Source organism: Dendrobates tinctorius, unplaced genomic scaffold (assembly GCF_039654945.1).
Source record: "Dendrobates tinctorius isolate UK_male_01 unplaced genomic scaffold, ASM3965494v1 ptg000250l, whole genome shotgun sequence".
Classification (NCBI taxonomy): domain Eukaryota; kingdom Metazoa; phylum Chordata; class Amphibia; order Anura; family Dendrobatidae; genus Dendrobates; species Dendrobates tinctorius.
The window spans coordinates 36,794,756-36,812,853 of NW_027361917.1; the positions used below are offsets into that span (position 1 = coordinate 36,794,756).

An 18,098-nucleotide genomic window follows, 5' to 3' on the forward strand; every position below is an offset into this window, starting at 1 on the left:
GCTCAATCTAGTTAAATGAAAATATGTGTAAATTTCCAAGTTACACATCATTAGGAAAGCCGTGTCTGTGCATGGGGGCTTGGGGCTGGTGGTGTGCGGAGGACAGATTTCTGTCAGGAGCAGAAAATCTTGTTATATAACCCAGCAGATTCATTCCTCGGTCTGCAGTGCAATGACCCTAATGAAGCATGTCACAGCGTTATGGTTTTATTATCTGGTAATAGTGCCTATGCTCCTCTACTCTACATAGAGATAAGCCAAAATCATGGAATCAGTCCAATGTCCTAATGGGGACCAACGTGAGCACACAGGCCCACGATATACAGCGGATTCATGCCTTGCTGATGTAACAGGATTACATTGATTTAATTACCACTGTAAAAGCATTACATTACTTATGGTAATTCTATGAGCACTTCTCATTCCAAGCATGGCGATATATAGTGTCTTGTATCCGCACCAGCTCAATCAGGTGGGCTTGCTGAATGTCTACAGGTTTGTGCATTACAGACAAGCCCTTTACAAGGTACTACGAAACACAAAATATACATTACACACCTTCTTACTTCAAGGCAATACCGTCCTCCAAATCCCCATCTCTGAGAATGAGACGATTTTACTGGGAAAAGTCCACATGGGATATAACTGTGCAGCAATTCTATCTAGTGATGAGCGTGCGTGCTCTGATAAGGTGATATCCGGGCATGCTCGGGTGATAGAGTGTCTTCAGCGTGCTTGAATACTATATTTGAGACGCCGTGGCTGCATGTCTTGTGGCTGTTGGACAGCCACAACACATGCAGGGATTGCCTGTTTGTTAGGAAATCCCTGCATGTGTTGTGGCTGTTGGACAGCCACGAGACATGCAGCCACGGTGACTCAAGCATAGTGTTCAAGCACACAGATCCCACTCTACTACCACACGAGCATGCCCGGATATCACATTATCAGAGCATGCGCGCTCATCACTAGATAGAATTGCTGCACAATTGCAATGGAAAAATATGTACCCTTTACATTGCTAAGGGTAAAATCCACAGTGGAATCCACCAGCATAAATCCACATACAGTGTCAAGCAAACGATAGAAGGGTGTCTAATATTATTCCCTAAAATCTCCCAATTAAGTAGGTAATGTGGTTCAAGTGTATTAAACTACTTACTAACTGCTGTCTTTCTAGGATTCCATCGCAGCTCCAGTTCTCTTCTTGACCACGAGAACGCTGGATCACAGTGTGGAGTAACACAGCTTTTACAATGTAATGAGAACCAAAACGCTGCTCCGTAGACTTACATTAAGAAAGCTAAATCCACTCCACACATACTCCAGTGTGATCTGGTTAGTCTGATTTCAGGTCACGAAGTCCAGAAGAGGAACAGAGAGGTGCCGGAGACTGGGTGATGCTGGGTGGTAAGTATTACATTACATACATAATACAAAGGATTGGAAAAATTAAAATTGCTGAAACTGTTTTAATGAAATCTTGATATGTAAAATTTCATCCACAATGTTGCTACAATATGCAGTGAAATTTCCTTTCAGGAAACCCACTATGACCATTGTGGCCATATGCCTATTTTACATGATAGCTTCTAGACATTACCACCCCACAAAAAAGAGTGGCGCTATAACACATGATTAAGAGCAAAAAAAAGAAAAAGAAAATGAAGAGCGTCTTGTTACCTTCCCATCATTGTAGAGGTTTGGATTAAACCGAACACTGTGTCCACCCGTCGTCTCCAAATTCACAAGCGGAGGTGAATTTGGGTAATCTTGAGGAAAGTACACGTCAAATTCAAAACACCCATTAGCATATGGAGTGTCTGCTGGTCCGGTTATCAAAACCTGAGGAAAGCAAATGCCACATCAAATACCGTACATGAATCTTGTAAGCAGTTGAACAGAGAAAATAATGAATATTCATTATATAAACTTTAGGTGCTGCACTGCCTGCAACTAGATCAATACTTGCAAGCTGCTTAAGATACCAGATTATAACGTTGGAAGAGTAACTGTAGAGAGTCAATGTCGTTTCAAACAACTAGTAATATGTCATATTAAGACATGCCACGAGTTGTGATTAGTGCGAGTCTGGATGCTAAATCCAAAACTCATCACTTAAAAGGAGTTCCAGTAATGCTGAGAAAAACAGGCAAAATACTGTGGCCTTGTCATTCAAATGATCTATAAACCTTTAAAGGGAACCTGTCATTAGACTTGTGCTGCTCAAACCATGGGCAGCAAGAACCAGAGTCCAGCTGCACAATTGCAGCAATATATATGCTTATTTTCTGAAAATCTAGAGCGTATCAAGGAAAAGATAGTTTGAAGAAAGAAATAGTGAAGCCAGGCTCCGGTTTTTACTACACGTGGTTTGAGAGTCATGAGGCTGCCTTTAAAAGTAATCTACTCCATCCATTTTGAATTCCCCAATATTTCTTACTTGGGTTTTCATAAAATGGTTTACGACAAATATGTTATTGAAGCACAGATGATACTCGCTTTAACATAGCATACCTATCAGGTAAGAATGTATCTGTCCATCTAGTTCTGGATCTGAGCATTACATGTACTCTCACAGAATTTAAAGTCCCCAAACACATTAGACAGCTTGGTTGATTCTCTCTCCCAACACCCCATACACAGGAACGCTCAACTTGGCCAAACGCTCCTCTGACCATTGGCCCCAGCCAGACATCATCTAACGGGGACGAGTCAGAATGCCCTCATATATAGAATTGTCAGGATAGGCCGACCTTCATCCAATGTGCATGGGGCCTTGGATATATGTAGCACGCCGATGGAGGCTAGATATTTTGGGATATGAAACGCATAGGAATTACACTATTAAGCGTGACATTTTATTCATTTACAGAGAATAAATTACCTTCATGATGTCCAGCCGTTCTTCATCACAACGGACGAAGACGCTGGATGACGAGGAGAGCGGTAATGATGTAGAAAGCGTCACAGCCTCCTGGGCAAGGCGCCGGGCTCGTGCTGCACTGTTTGCATCACTTGCGTTTTTCACCTGAGACATGTAGTGGTAATTCACTTTGAACATCAGCTTTCCGTCATCATCTTCAGACACCATCTCAAAGGTATCTGAAAACACAGATGCAAACCAATCAGAGGCAATTATATGGCCAAGACACAATTGCTTGGTTGGTGGCTTCTAAGTAATAACTTATGATTGACACTGTCATGGAGAGATCACCCATCTAACATGAAACTTTTCTATTGCTCTTCCACTTCTCTTCGGTTGTAATAGTATTTAATCCCTGTAAATGGGCAATGATTGGCCAGGTTTGTCATTGCACTAAACAGCCAGACAATAACATGCCCTCATTTTGTGCATTAGCAGGCACGCTGAAACGTCTGCTGCTGAATTCATGTGCAGTCTGACAATAGAGCTAACAAGACTGTGTAATTGGGTCATTCCGCGTGTTCCCTTAGTAAGAGAATCTCCAAAGAACTGGGTCAGCCCAAGCATTCACATTGTGGGAGAATCTTTAGGGATAAACTTCTTAAAAGATGGTGAGAACAAAATGAAAAGAAGCTTACATTTTATTTATGAAAAAGCTTACATTTTATGAAAGGTGTGAAATTGTAGAAAGGGAATTTAAAGAGGTTTTTGGTTTATAACTTAAATAATTTTAATTAAGGCGAGGCAAGTAGAGGGCAAAAAGCTAAAAAAAAAACCCTCTAAAAACTAGTAAACCCCTTGAAGTAATTGCTCATCTCTATAATGGATGACTGCATTGTATTATACAAGAAGAACATAAAGAGGTCAGAGGTGAAAGAAAGGGGTCTAGTGGTTTTACAGTCAGTACATTCAACTCCAAATTAAGAACTCAAAAAAGTATTCCACTACTACGACAATCCCTTCTCATTCCCAGTTAAAATAAAAATACCTCCCATACCAGAAATGTTGCAGCAGTGTCAGCACCCTCTCTCTCGTGGGTTCACATGAGATCTGAGCACAATCACCGGGTTACTCTCCCCGTCTTTAGATGTATAAGTAATTAACAGGGGTTGAGTGGCCAAACAAAGCTCTAACATCCTGTTAATTACCGTATGTATACGTCTGAAGGCAGTCCTGGGGAGGAGTGCCGACACCGTTGGAATGGTGTCGGCAGAAGTAGTGAGTATAATTGTTTTGTTTGTTTTTTTTTATATTGGGACCAAATACTCAGATTGAGAAGGGGTTGTCCTAGGAGTAGACAACCCCTTCAAATAAAAAAAGTAATTCAACTTTTAATTTTAAATGTATTACTCAGTTTGAGCCAAGTTATAAATCTTTGTAATTTACTCCATTACCTTATACTGCGTTCTATTCTCTCAAACCCCATGCTGAAAAAACTGTTTAACTGCCTTGTCCTTGCACTATTATGAACTGCGGGTCTAGCAATTAGGTATACTACGGTTTGACCTTCTCTGCTCTCAGACAGTGAGAGTTTGTAAACCGGGTCTGAGCATGGGGCAGGGGAGCAGAGAAACAGGAGCAACTGACAAATTGCTAATCCATTGCTAGACCAGCAGTTCAAAAGCTACTCTAAGTGCAGAGACAAGGCAGTTGAAAGCCATTTCAGCATAGGGCTTGAGAGAAAAGAAAGCAAGATAAGGTAATGATGTACATTATGAAAATTCATAACTTTCCAAAGACCAATCTTAAAAAAAGAAAAAAAAGTTTAACTACTCTTACCCACAACCAGAAGACAACCTAAAGGGTATATATTTAACATGGATAATGTATTGTTGAATGTTATATAGCTTCTATAATTCATGTAAAAAAAAAATTAAAATTCTGGCAGCACTCAGAAACATGGATTTTTGTGAGTACTCACCGTAAAATCCTTTTCTCCGAGACGCTCATTGGGGGACACAGATACTGTGGGTGTATGCGTCTGCCGCTAGGAGGCTGACACTAAGTGAAAAAAAGAGGTTAGCTCCTCCTCCGCAGTATACACCCTCGCCCCTATTGCGGGCGGAAATCAGTTTGGTGCCAAAGCAGTAGGAGGACAACAAATCAGCCTTAATACAGGTACAACATGTCCGAATGAAAACACCACCTTTATATCAAATAAGTAAACACATATTCATTTAAACAAGAGCCAACTGGCTAATAGGGTGGGTCCTGTGTCCCCCAATGAGCGTCTCGGAGAAAAGGATTTTACGGTGAGTACTCACAAAAATCCATGTTTCTCCTTCGTCTCATTGGGGGACACAGATACTGTGGGACGTCCTAAAGCAGTCCCTGGGTGGGAGATTGACACACCGATCCAAGCTACATTCCCCTCCTGTTTAAAGGTGCGCCACCGTTGCTTGGAAAATCCTTCTACCCAGGCTTGCATCCGCTGAGGCCTGAGCATGGATATTATGTTTGGCAAATGTGTGCAGGCTGGACCAGGTTGCTGCCTTGCAAACCTGTTCCGTCGAAGCCTGATGCCGAAGCGCCCAAGAGGCGCCCACTGCCCGAGTAGAGTGCGCTCTGATCCCTGCTGGAATCGGCGTGCCTCTAATGCAGTAGGACTCCTGAATAGTCAAACGAATCCATCTGGCTATGATCGACTTTGAGGGAGCGAGTCCCTTCCTGCGTTCTTCAGGGAGCACGAACAGCGTGTCCGTCTGAGGAAAGGGTGCCGTCCGTGACACGTACCTCCAAAGGGCTCTTACCAGGTCTAACGTGTGAAGAGCCTTCTTCCACACGGTGCACCGGTGCTGGAAAAAATGAAGACAAAACAACATGTTCATTGATATGAAAAAGACGACACGACCTTCGCAGAAAAAGAGGGGCTGGTCTGAGGACCACCTTATACTTATGGAAAGTGAGGAACGGAGCTCGGCAGGATAGAGCCACCAGCTCTGAAGACCCGCCTGATGGAAGTGATGGCCACTAGGGGAACAACTTTTCCAGGAAAGGTATCCTGAAACAGTTCCAATGGAGCTTCCTGCAGAACGCTTAAGACCATGTTAAGAACCCAGGCGTCCATCGGCGCCATATAGGGAGGTATCAAGTAGAACACTCCCCGGATGAAAAGTTCTCACCTGCAAATTGGCAGTAACCCTGCACTGGAACAGGACGGATAAGGCCGACATTTGTCTCCTGCGGAAACCTGGGGCAAAGCCCGAGTCTAATGCTCTAACGACTGAGCTCTCCGGGCTCTCTGAGCCCGACTGGAGAAAAACCAAGATGTTGGAGATCGAGAATCTTAGCGGAGAAACACCGCGCCTCGACATCAAGCAAAGAACACCTTCCAGGTGTGGTGGTAAATTCATGCTGAAGCAGGCCTCCGGGCGCTAATCGTTGTAGCGACCACCTTGCTCCCGAACTCTGCCTGGGTTTGAATCCGAGATTCAACGGCCCTGCCGTCAAACACAGGGTCCCTGAGTTCGGGTGGCAAATTGGCCCTTGAGACGGTAGATCTGGACGCTCTACCAGGCGCCCAGGAACGTCGGCGAGCAGCTGCCTTAGATCTGCGTACCACGCTCGACGGGGCCAGTCTGGGACCAGCAGAATCGCCGGCCCCCCTTCCGTCTTGATCCCTTTGCTGACTCTCGGGAGTAGTGGCAGTGGGGGAAATAGATACGGGAGGCGAAACTGGTTCCATGGCAGAACCCACGCGTCCCCCGCGAATGCCTGCGGGTCCCTGGCCCGAGAGACATATGTGGGTACCTTGGCATTCACTCTGGAAACCGTCAGGTCCACATCTGGAGCTCCCCACAGTTGACAAATCTGTTGAACTTCGGGATGTAGAGACCACTCTCCGGATGCAAAACCCTGCCGGCTGAAGAAGTCTACAGCCCAATCTTCCACTCCCGGGATGTGGACAGCTGAAATTTCTGAGTGGTTTGCTTCGGCCCACTGAAGAACGTGCTCCACCTCGCGCATGATTGTTCTGCTGCGAGTGCCCCCCTGACGAATTATGTAAACCACCGCCGTGGTGATGTCCGATAGAATCCGGACAGGACGGCATGCTAGCAAGTGATGAAACCTCTGCAGAGCCAGCCGAATTGCTCGTATCCCCCAATAAGTTGATCAGGAGGCGTGCCTCCTGTGGCGACCACCGTTTCTGGGTTGTGTGGTGGCGAAACACCGCTCCCCAAACGAGGAGACTGACGTCAATTGACATTATCAGCCCATGACATAGGCCAGAGAGGAACTGGTTTATCCACCATCCGAGCGACTGCCTGACTTGAGAGGCCAGTTTGCACCGCCGATCGAGCGTGAAAGGATTTTTGTCCCAGGCTGACACGAGGCGTGCTGCAGAGGGTGAAGGATGGAACTGGACGAAAGGTATCGCTTCGATTGCTGCCACCATTTTCCCTAGGATCCTTATCGCGGATCGGATGGTATGAGGGACTGGTTGGCGTAGTGTCCGGACTCCCTGCCGGAGACTAGTGCCCTTTCCTGAGGGAGAATTATCAACCCTCAGCAAGTGTCGAAGATCATCCCTAGGAAGGAGATCCTCTGAGCTGGTACAAGGGATGATCTCTTTGCATTGACCAACCATCTAAGCGGCAAGAGTATCTAGCGTGATGTTGACAACTTCCTCACCTGCCCGTATTGACGAGCCCTTGACCAAGAGGTCGTCCAGATAAGGCAAGACGACTATGCCTCGAGAATGCAGTGTGGCCCTGACAATTGCCAAAACCTTTGTGAACACTCCGGGAGCCGTGGCTAGCCCAAAGGGTAGCGCTACGAACTTAAAATGCTGAACGCTGATGGCGAAGCGTTAGCCGCCTCTGATGAGGAGGAAAAAATGGGAATATGCAGAAAAGCGTCATGGCTGTCAATTGAGGCCAAATATTCTCACTGCTCCATGACCGCTATGACTGAACGGAGAGACTCCATCCGGAAATGTCTGATCCTGATGAATTTGTTCAGAAGCTTTAGGTCCAAAACAGGCCTGACAGACCCGTCCTTTTTGGGGACCCAAAAAGGTTTGAATAGAACCCCTGAGCTCTTCCATGTATCCACCCAGGGAAGCCGGGAAGGAAAAAAACCTTCTTGGAGCGTATCCGACAAATTCTACAGTCATGGCCAAAAGTTTTGAGAATGACACAAATATTAATTTTTACAAAGTCTACTGCTTCATTTTTTCTAATGGCAATTTGCATATACTCCAGAATGTTAGAAAGAGTGATCAGCTTAACAGCAATTACTTGCAAAGTCAATATTTGCCTAGAAAATGAACTTTATCCCCCAAAACACATTTCAACATCATTGCAGCCCTGCCTTAAAAGGACCAGCTAACATCGTTTCAGTGATTGCTCCATTAACACAGGTGTGGGTGTTGATGAGGACAGGGCTGGAGATCATTCTGTCATGATTAAGTAAGAATGACACCACTGGACACTTTAAAAGGAGGCTGGTGTTCGGAATCATTGTTTCTCTTCTGTTAACCATGGTTATCTCTAAAGAAACACGTGCAGTCATCATTGCACTGCACAAAAATGGCCTAACAGGGAAGAGTATCGCAGCTAGAAAGATTGCACCTCAATCAACAATCTATCGCATCATCAAGAACTTCAAGGAGAGAGGTTCCCTTGTTGCCAAAAAGGCTCCAGGGCGCCCAAGAAAGACCAGCAAGCGCCAGGACCGTCTCTTAAAAGTGTTTCAGCTGCGGGATCGGGCTACCAGCAGTGCAGAGCTTGCTCAGGAATGGCAGCAGGCAGGTGTGAGTGCATCTGCACGCACTGTGAGGCGGAGACTCTTGGAGCAAGACCTGGTCTCAAGGAGGGCAGCAAAGAAGCCACTTCTCTCCAGGAAAAACATCATGGACAGACTGATATTCTGCAAGCAGTACAGGGAGTGGACTGCTGAGGACTGGGGTAAAGTCATTTTCTCTGATGAATCCCCTTTTCGATTGTTTGGGACATCTGGAAAACGGCTTATTCGGAGAAGACCAGGTGAGCGCTACCACAAGTCTTGTCTCATGCCAACTGTCAAGCATCCTGAAACCATTCATGTGTGGGGTTGCTTCTCAGCCAAGGGAATGGGCTCTCTCTCAGTCTTGCCTAAAAACACAGCCATGAATAAAGCATGGTACCAGAATGTCCTCCAAGAGCAACTTCTCCCAACCGTCCAAGAGCAGTTTGGCGATCAACAATGCTTTTTTCAACATGATGGAGCACCTTGCCATAAAGCAAAGGTGATAACTAAATGGCTCAGGGAACAAAACATAGAGATTTTGGGACCATGGCCTGGAAACTCCCCAGATCTTAATCCCATTGAGAACTTGTGGTCAATCATCAAGAGACGGGTGGACAAACAAAAACCTTCAAATTCAGACAAAACAAAAGCATTGATTTTGCAAAAATGGACTGCTATCAGTCAGGATTTGATCCAGAAGTTGATTGAGAGCATGCCAGGGAGAATTGCTGAGGTCCTGAAGAAGGGTCAACACTGCAAATATTGACTTGCTGCATCAACTCATTCTAACTGTCAATATAACCTTTTGCTACTCATAATATGATTGCAATTATATTTCTGTATGTGATAAAACAATCTGACAAACACACATAAAAACCAGAGGGCAGCAGATCATGTGAAAATATAATATTTGTGTCATTCTCAAAACTTTTGGCCATGACTGTATTTTGTAACCTGAGGACACCAACTCTTTTACCCATGCGTCGTGAGCGATGTTGGCCCAGACGTGGTGAAAACAGAGTAGGCAGCCGCCCACTTGCTGGTGTCGTCTGGTAAAGACCTCGAGTCATTTGGCCGATGATCCTTAGGATCTGGGTCCCTTCGATCTGGCCTCTTGAGTACGCATTCTCCCCAATGGGTTGGCTCTGTATGACCTGCAGCTCCCTATCCTGGTTGGGGCGGCCTGAGGTGGCGGAATTGGGCCCCGTAGTCCTACCCGGAGTGTTTCAACACATGACCCCAGACCGTCTCCTATTCGGGTCCCGGACCAGGCTCAGGCTGCTTACCGGCTGCCACCTGACCACTGCCGTCACGCCCGGCCTAGAATGGCCGGTGGCACTGCGAAAGGCCCGAAAACGTGCCTGAACAGGGTGACGAAAAAACAATCTAACCTTCTGTTGGGGGAGAAACCCGCTCCTTCCTCCTGTGGAGTCGGAGATAAGTTGATCGAAAAATAGGCGGCCGCACTGATCAGGCAGGGAAGCCAAGGACTTCTTGGAAGTAGAATCGGCCCGCCATGTCCTCAACCATAGGGCTCTTCAGATAGAGATTGCATTAGCGGCATCAAGTGCTGAACAATTGCCCGCATCCAAAAACGCATTCATTACATAATCTCCGGCTATCGTCATCTGACCTGTGACCTCCGAGATCTCTGCAGGTAGATCCTGCGCGACCTTGTTTAATGTTTCTGACTATGATATCATAGCCTTGGCTGCGAACGAGGGAGCGAGTGCAGACCCTGACGCCTCATATACTGAACGAGCTAGGCTCTCAATAAGGCAGTCCGTGGGATCCTTAATCGAGGAAACCCTAGGGACAGATAACAGGGTCTTAGTGGCCAGGCGTGAAACCGGAGGATCCACTATCGAGGATTCCATCCATTGTTTACGGAGGTCTGGAGCAAACGGATAACGCGTTTCGAGTGCCCTTTAACCCACGAAAAACGCCCTTTTTGGACGTTCTCTGTGCCGCTGTACTATGTCCTCAAACTCAGGGTGAGAGGAAAAAATTCTGTGCGGCCGCTTCACTCGTTTACATGCCCTTTATGCTCCGTAGCCGCTGCGGTATCATCCTCAATCCCCAGGGTCTGATTGATGGCTTCTATGAGGCTGTCCACCGTTTCACGTGACTCTAGAGTGTCCAGGTCAATGGGCTCGTCTGAGTCGCAATCTGAGGTCTGCACGCTATCAACCACTGGTGACGGGGAGCGAGAAGCAGATCTTACGGATGCCAAAGGCACCGGATGGACTGGGCGACACCGTGTGGATTTTTTTCCCCCGGGTCTGCCTGGAGTGAGGGCGGCCCCTGCAGGCCGGAGGCTCCTGTGAGGTGAATGTTCCCTCCAAAGGCGGCGACACTGTCCCTGCCCCTATCTGGGGCTTGAAGGGATTCTATTGCTCTCGTAAGCGACACCATGTACTGTGACAGTGATCGGGCCCCACTCCGGGGGATTTGACACATTGGTCGCGGTCGCAGGGGAGGGCTCCTGGGCGCGTTTGGATTCGCAGGCTTCGCATAAACGCTGCTCTGCGCCCGCGGAAACGCAGTCCAACAAGAGATGTATGCCGCGTAAAAGAACGTGTGCATCTTTGCTTTTTTCGGACACGGTGTATCTGTCCGCTGCTGGGGATAAGGGGAAGAGGTAGCTCCTCGTTTTTCCCTAGAATGGCCTCTCGGGCAGCACTTACCCGTCCTGCACCCCCCCGACCTGGATGCTTACTTTAAATCGTGCGCCGAAGTCGGCGCCTCGATTTTTTTTTTTCTCTCGCCGCCGAGTGCGGGGCGGGCTGTCGGAAGTGACACGCGGCCCCGAGGGCGGAACTTTCGTCCGCGGCCTAGCTCCGGCCGAAGCCTCAATTTTTCCCCTACCCGACTGGGGTGGGGGTGGGGGGGGGGGGCGCGGTACCAAAAAATGGCGCTACTGACCGGCGCAGCGTTCTTGTCCTGACGGATCCAGTCCTTCTCTTGTATGCTAGTGGACGCCGCCATCTGCGGCTGTGGGCTCCAGCCCGAAATCTTCGCAGGAGCCCTCCCCGACCCTCTCCTCACCGATGATCCTCTTCAGCCTTAGCGCAGGTATGTGAGGGGTCTTTGATAAAAAACAGGATGGTGCAGGCACCCTAGCTCCATCTAACCCCATCAGGGGGTGAGGAGAGGGACCATCTGCCACCTTGCAGCACCGCCGTCTAGCGTTGGTGGAGCAGTGGGGGCCGCACAGACTAGTCTTGTGTCTCTGTGCAAGCCCATGGTTTCAATACCTAGGGGTGGACAGGGTTAAGTCTGGCATAATGTCCCACGTCGCGGGAAAGCATACGTGAAGGGACATTCGCACGTGCTCGTCCGTTGATGGTTTGGGGAAATCGGATCCTTTCAATAGGATGCGTTGCCCCTGTCTCATCTTCATAAAATAACAAACAAAAATCGATGTCTGGGGAAAAGTCCCAGATATGTCCCTCGGTGCGGGAAAGTATACGCGGAGATGATACTCAATGCGTGCTCGCCCGTTGATGGTTTGGGGAGATCGGACCCTTTCAATAGGATCCGTCGCCCGTCTCATCTTCATAGTAAACTATAAAAAAATAGACTGGAGAGATCCAGACTGTGTGTGCCTCCATAGGACACTAAGCAAAAAACTGATTTCCGCCCGCAATAGGGGCGAGGGTGTATACTGCGGAGGAGCTAACCTCTTTTTTTTCACTTAGTGTCAGCCTCCTAGCGGCAGAAGCATACACCCACAGTATCTGTGTCCCCCAATGAGACGAAGGAGAAAAACACTTTCTGCGGTCTCCTCCTCAAATTATTATTGGCAGCACTTCCTGCATGCAAAAACAGCTAATAAGCACTTGTTGAGGTAGGAAGAAAACCAAGACACACAGCATTTAGGTCCTAGAAGCATTTTTATATGGAAAAATTGTCAAATGATATGTGAGGGACGAGGGAGGATCCGTTTTGGAATTACAGGACATCTCAGTCCACTTCTGGAATGTGTCCCCACCCTTGCGTTCCCTCAGGCCATAAAAGGCAATGCAATGTATTGCTTTAATTAAAAGAGCAAGGAAGAAACTCTTTGAATTTCTTAACACAAGGGTACAAACTTTTCTTTTGCAGCTGCAGCCAGCTGGCTCTTTTGTGACTGAAGCACATGGAGACAGCACGTACAACAAGTCACAGAAGGCTCTGAGGTATTGAATCTGGAAAATGACCTATAACAACAGAATGCAATACCTCTGACCCTAGCAAAGCACATTACCGGAATCGAAAATCCATTCCCACGTGCCCATATTACTTAGCCACTTCCAGAACCCTGCATTATGGAGTTATAAAGCATAGCTAACAGGAATTACATGCGGTAGGCATATTTGGTCTCTATGTGCAGAAAAAATCCAGCGAAACCCAGTGGCGGCACAATCAACCCATTCAGAGCTTTGGGCACAAAGTTATGGGTCATCCACGATTCTGGACATGGTTGGAGGGAGGCAGCCCAGCGTGGATGGGAACAGCCTAGGAGATATAAGACAAACCCTCATTTTGGACTTCGTTTTCTACTGGCAGGAGGACCCGTTAGCGGACGCAGCCAGGAAAGCCTGTAATTAAGATTTGGACCTGTGATCCATCAGCGCCTCCCTGTGGTCACATGCTACAAAACACGGTAATTGCAACCTATCTATTCCCTATCCTTGTACTACACTTGTGACTGTATACCTGTATATGGTTCTTGTAAATATATACCTGTATATTTCTAGTGCGCCTTTTCGATGATCTAATATATAAAGCTCAAAGTGTGTATGTATGTGTGTATGTATGTCCGGGATAGGCATCCGCACCGTCGCAGCCACAAAATTTGGCACAGTCACATGTCTGGACCCCGAGAGCGTCCTAAGCTATGTTGTGAGGCGAAATTTTAACCCCGCGCGTTCCAATTCACCAAACAATTTTGCCCCTATATACATACTGGGGGAAAAAGTGTGTGCGTGTCAAGCCCCGCCCCTCATTGTGAGGTCATAATGCCCCTATTTGAATACTGGGGAAGCAGTGTGTGCGTATTAAGCCCTGCCCCTCATTATGATGTCACAACGGTTGCCATGGCGACGCTGATGTGATCATAGGTCGCAAGCCCCGCCGCCGCTCATTATGATGTCATAATGGTTGAATATGGGATGGAGGATGTGGGATGGGTATATGGGCACGAGACTGAGATGGAGGATGTGTGATGGGTATATGGGCACTTGACTATGGGATGGAGGATATGTATATGGGCACGGGACTATGGGATGGAGAATGTGTGATGGGTATATGGGCATTGGACTCTGGGATGGAGGATATGTATGACGGGTATATGGGCACGGGACTGAGATGGCGGATATGTATGATGGGTATATGGGCACGGGACTATGGGATGGAGAATATGTATGATTGGTATATGGGCATGGGACTATGGGATGGAGAATATGTATGATGGGTATATGGGCATGGGACTATGGGATGGAGGATGTGTGATGGGTATATGGGCACTGGACTATGGGATGGAGGATATGTATGATGGGTATATGGGCACGGGCCTATGGGATGGTGGATATGTATGATGGGTATATGGGCACTCGACTATGGGATGGCGAATATGTATGATGGGTGTATGGGCATGAGACTATGGGATGGAGGATGTGTGATGGGTATATGGGCATGGGACTATGGGATGGAGGATAATTATAATTTGCTACAACTAACCACAGTTAGTTACTATGCCCGGGCAGCGCCGGGCTCTTCAGCTAGTTAAATATAAAATTGACCTTGGGCTGATCTTTTATCTCTATTCACGAATACCCACGTTCGGTTGGTCAATTGTACGCTACCCAGGTTGGTTTCTGACTCGATATAAGCCTGTTGTCGGACAAGGCTTATGTTGAACGAGGAACTGGTGGCAGAATACCATATTGTTTTAGTGAGGAACTCTGGCAGCGACGGCCAGGAGGTTTAAATATATATCCCCAGCCTGGACTGGTGATATATATCCCCCCCTCACTGGGAGTGCCTCACTAACTTGTATCTATAAGGGAAGCCTTTCCGGCGACTAATTGCCCTCGGTGAAGGTCTCTGACTGACCTGGAGCAAGTGGTGGCACCAGAGAGCCAATCCCTGCGGGTCCTTCTCTCCCCTCACCCGAGGTGAGCGAAGTCGATGTCCCCCTTCCCCTGTGAGATCCCTCACATCATACAATTGAAAACTATAGACATCCAAGATCAGCATTACGCCGCCCACAGGAAACATAGAAGTCTTATAACGCCAGTAAACATAAAATTCCATTAATACGACCATTATAACCATATATGCAGATAATCTGCTTGACTACTGCACCAGGAGCATATTAATATGTAATAAAACACAGGGCACATTATTTCTGTGCTGCAAGGAGAACAGATCATAGTGCAGATGGTAAAACACTAAATTCAAGGCAAATGACAGAAGTCAAGGAGAAAATATGCACAAATCAAAATAATTTCCAGAAAACAAAACTAATTAGTAATTTTCCTACCAAATTGGAGTTTTTTCATAACAGCAACATATTTCTCTTCTAAGGACCGCAAGACTGAGAAAGGTTTAGATTTCACAGAGACCTTTTTGGAGAATTCAGCCATCTTCTTTTCTGGAGGAAGAATTGAAACCAAACGGAATTAAAAATTGATTACTATTTTATAAAGCAAATTTATTTTCACCTAATAAACATAAAGAGGATAACGCACAAAAAAGCTGACTAGCTGTCTGTAGCAATGGATTAAACTCTACCGTATATATAAAAGCTGCCATCTGATTATGTTTCTATTGGCAAATTCTCCCCTTCCACTGGTTTTAACCAATTCATCTTCATTTTCCTGTTACAGCATGCAGATTTATTTTTTTTTTATGCAAACAAAAGCTCATGAAAAAAAAACTTGTGGAATTTAATATACTTGATCCAAACAGGCCTCCTTATTTGGATGAAGTCTGAGGGCTATATCCGATCAGCAGCCATTGATTGGCTGCAGTGGTCATATTGATGCTAGTGGACTGGTAGAGGTGCAGTACTGTGGGTGAAGGAGGCCCATAAAGATGTCTATTATCTCACCCTGTACCCATTAAAAATAGCTATTAAGGAACCAAACGCTTAAAAAGGTAATTCAGTTGCACTCAGTGAGGTGATCAGAGCTGATGATATTCATTCAATAGACATCTGACAAGTCGTGGGCGTAACTGGCAGGTATTACGCACCTGTACTATTCATTAATCTGGCCAAGTTACAGATCTATGTGTTTTCAACAATTGTTTGAGAGTACAACTAAATCGAATGAATACAACAAAAACATTGAATCCTCAATACTTTGATTGAAACATCTTACAAGTCTCTGTAGTGTGAAGCTGGTCCTAAGACGACCGGTCTTACCTTGATTTGCTTGACGAAGGCTGGTGGTGGCGGCATACACTATCTCAGCCGTTCTCTGAATGTCAGGCACCAACAGTGTTAGTCCTTCTGGCTCAGGATCAGATGCATCTGTTTTCACTCCAGCTTTAGCCTTATCTTTTTTGGACCTATGAGTTGTTGGGCAGGATATAAAAGAGAAGGTGACATCCCAGAACCAAGAAGACACAGCAACATGTATCTGGGAAGAGTCCTGTACAGTACAACAGTCATGTAGTCATCAAAGGCTTGAATATACCAAATCTTTTCACTGCTTTTTCCTAAAAACTTATGTTCTAATATATTTTCAGATAATTTAAAAAGCCACTAACACCAGAGCCATTCTAGAACGACTTGGCATTCGGTGGCATAAAACTGCAAGGAAAGTTCATGTCTCGCCAGATGTCATAATATAAACCATAAATATTGTTAAAGGGAAATTGTCAAATAATTCATAGCACCTAACTGCTGGCAGCTTCAGTTGGAGCCAGGTATATTGTTCTCTGAAATGCTCAAACGCTTCAGGAAAAAACATAGTTTGAAGATCTCAGCGCTGCTATAGGTGATGGACCGTATTCTTCCTCTAGTGTAAGGATAGAGACCTGTCATTCAACTGCGCTGCGAAGAGCCAGCCGGGAAAGGACAGGCCAAGTCTGGTCTCTGGCCATGGTCTCCAGCTGGATCTTCACAGTATTTTTTCTCTGAAATGCCAGAGAATAATCAGAGAATATTACAACTGGTAATCGTGAAGCCAGGCTCTGATTCGCGCTGCCTTAATTTAAACTCATTAACTATGATCCATAATTTCTGCCATGTTCTTTTTAACAAAGGAGAACTCAGGAGGACAGCGTGAATAAGTCTTACATATCGCACTGTCCAAGCAGCGCAGCACTAGAGGCCATGTTGGGTCACATAAACAAAATATGAACTGAGGAAATGGATTTATACTGATGCTGTATAAGCTACTGGAATAAATATAAATGCTGCACAAAAGATGTGCAAATTGCCTCTTCATAGAGGAAGAGGGACTTGAACTCTATAGCGCCACCTGTTGGTAGTAGCGATCCTACAAGTCACAATCAACCCTTTAACGAGTCTTGTAATATGACTTAGGATAAAAGCCGAATAAGAATCTCAATTTGGCTTTTATCCTAAGTCATATTACAAGACTCGTTAAAGGGTTGATTGTGACTTGTAGGATCGCTACTACCAACAGGTGGCACTATAGAGTTCAAGTCCCTCTTCCTCTATGAAGAGGCAATTTGCATATTATTTTCCCAGAGGGCACTGCATGGCGAATAAGCCTCCTTACCTTGACAAGCCAGAGCTGGTATGTCACTCTCCACAAGGAGAAACCTTACCCTTTAGAACAAAAGATGGTCATCATCATATCAGTCCTCGTCACAAAAAAAGCTTAGAATCTAAACCACAATCTAAAAGTGGCCATACACGATTGTCAACAGACAAATGTTGGTTCAGTAGAAAACACCTTCCTAATACCCCCATACGCCTAAGGGGGTGACTGCCAGATGTTCATGGGATTTCAATGGGGAAGTAGGAGAAAGCTGCTGGCAAAAACCTCGGAAGCGGCTCAACTTCCGTAAAAATTCCAACTATGCGGGTAAGAGTCAGGATGGCCCCCTTACACATCACATGATTGGTCAGATCCTGCTGGCTGAGATTGGTGGATGCAGTGGACTCATCTAATGTGTCTGATGGTCTTCAGCCTCTGAGCCACATAGACATGCACACTAGAGAAAATTTCATAGGAAGCCATCTGATCAACCAGACTGTTTTTAGAGTGTGGGAGAACTAGAATATCCAAGGCGCCAGTGCTACAAGGCAACTGTGAAAACCACTAAGGAGAATACATCAATTATTGCCATATTACTATATATTGATAAAGTGTAAAGTGGTATTCCCATCGTAGTGATATCATATTGCTAGGATAGGGAAAATCATGGTTATGACTATCAGGTTCCATTAGGATCCATTTAATAGTCTGTTTACATA

The 18,098-nt window shown here is 46.0% G+C and overlaps 1 protein-coding gene across 7 annotated transcripts in view; it reads right to left on the reverse strand.

The window, feature by feature from the left end:
* Window positions 1-18,098, reverse strand: part of BIRC6 (baculoviral IAP repeat containing 6) — a 471,996-nt gene that overhangs the window by 30,935 nt on the left and 422,963 nt on the right. For all 7 annotated transcript variants that reach the window (XM_073557613.1, XM_073557615.1, XM_073557616.1 and 4 more), the window contains exons 67-70: window positions 16,071-16,216; window positions 15,186-15,296; window positions 2,888-3,105; window positions 1,684-1,845 (exon numbers count right to left, since the gene is read on the reverse strand). In XM_073557613.1, the coding sequence (XP_073413714.1) occupies window positions 1,684-1,845; window positions 2,888-3,105; window positions 15,186-15,296; window positions 16,071-16,216 (637 nt within the window). The remainder of the gene's footprint in view (window positions 1-1,683; window positions 1,846-2,887; window positions 3,106-15,185; window positions 15,297-16,070; window positions 16,217-18,098) is intronic.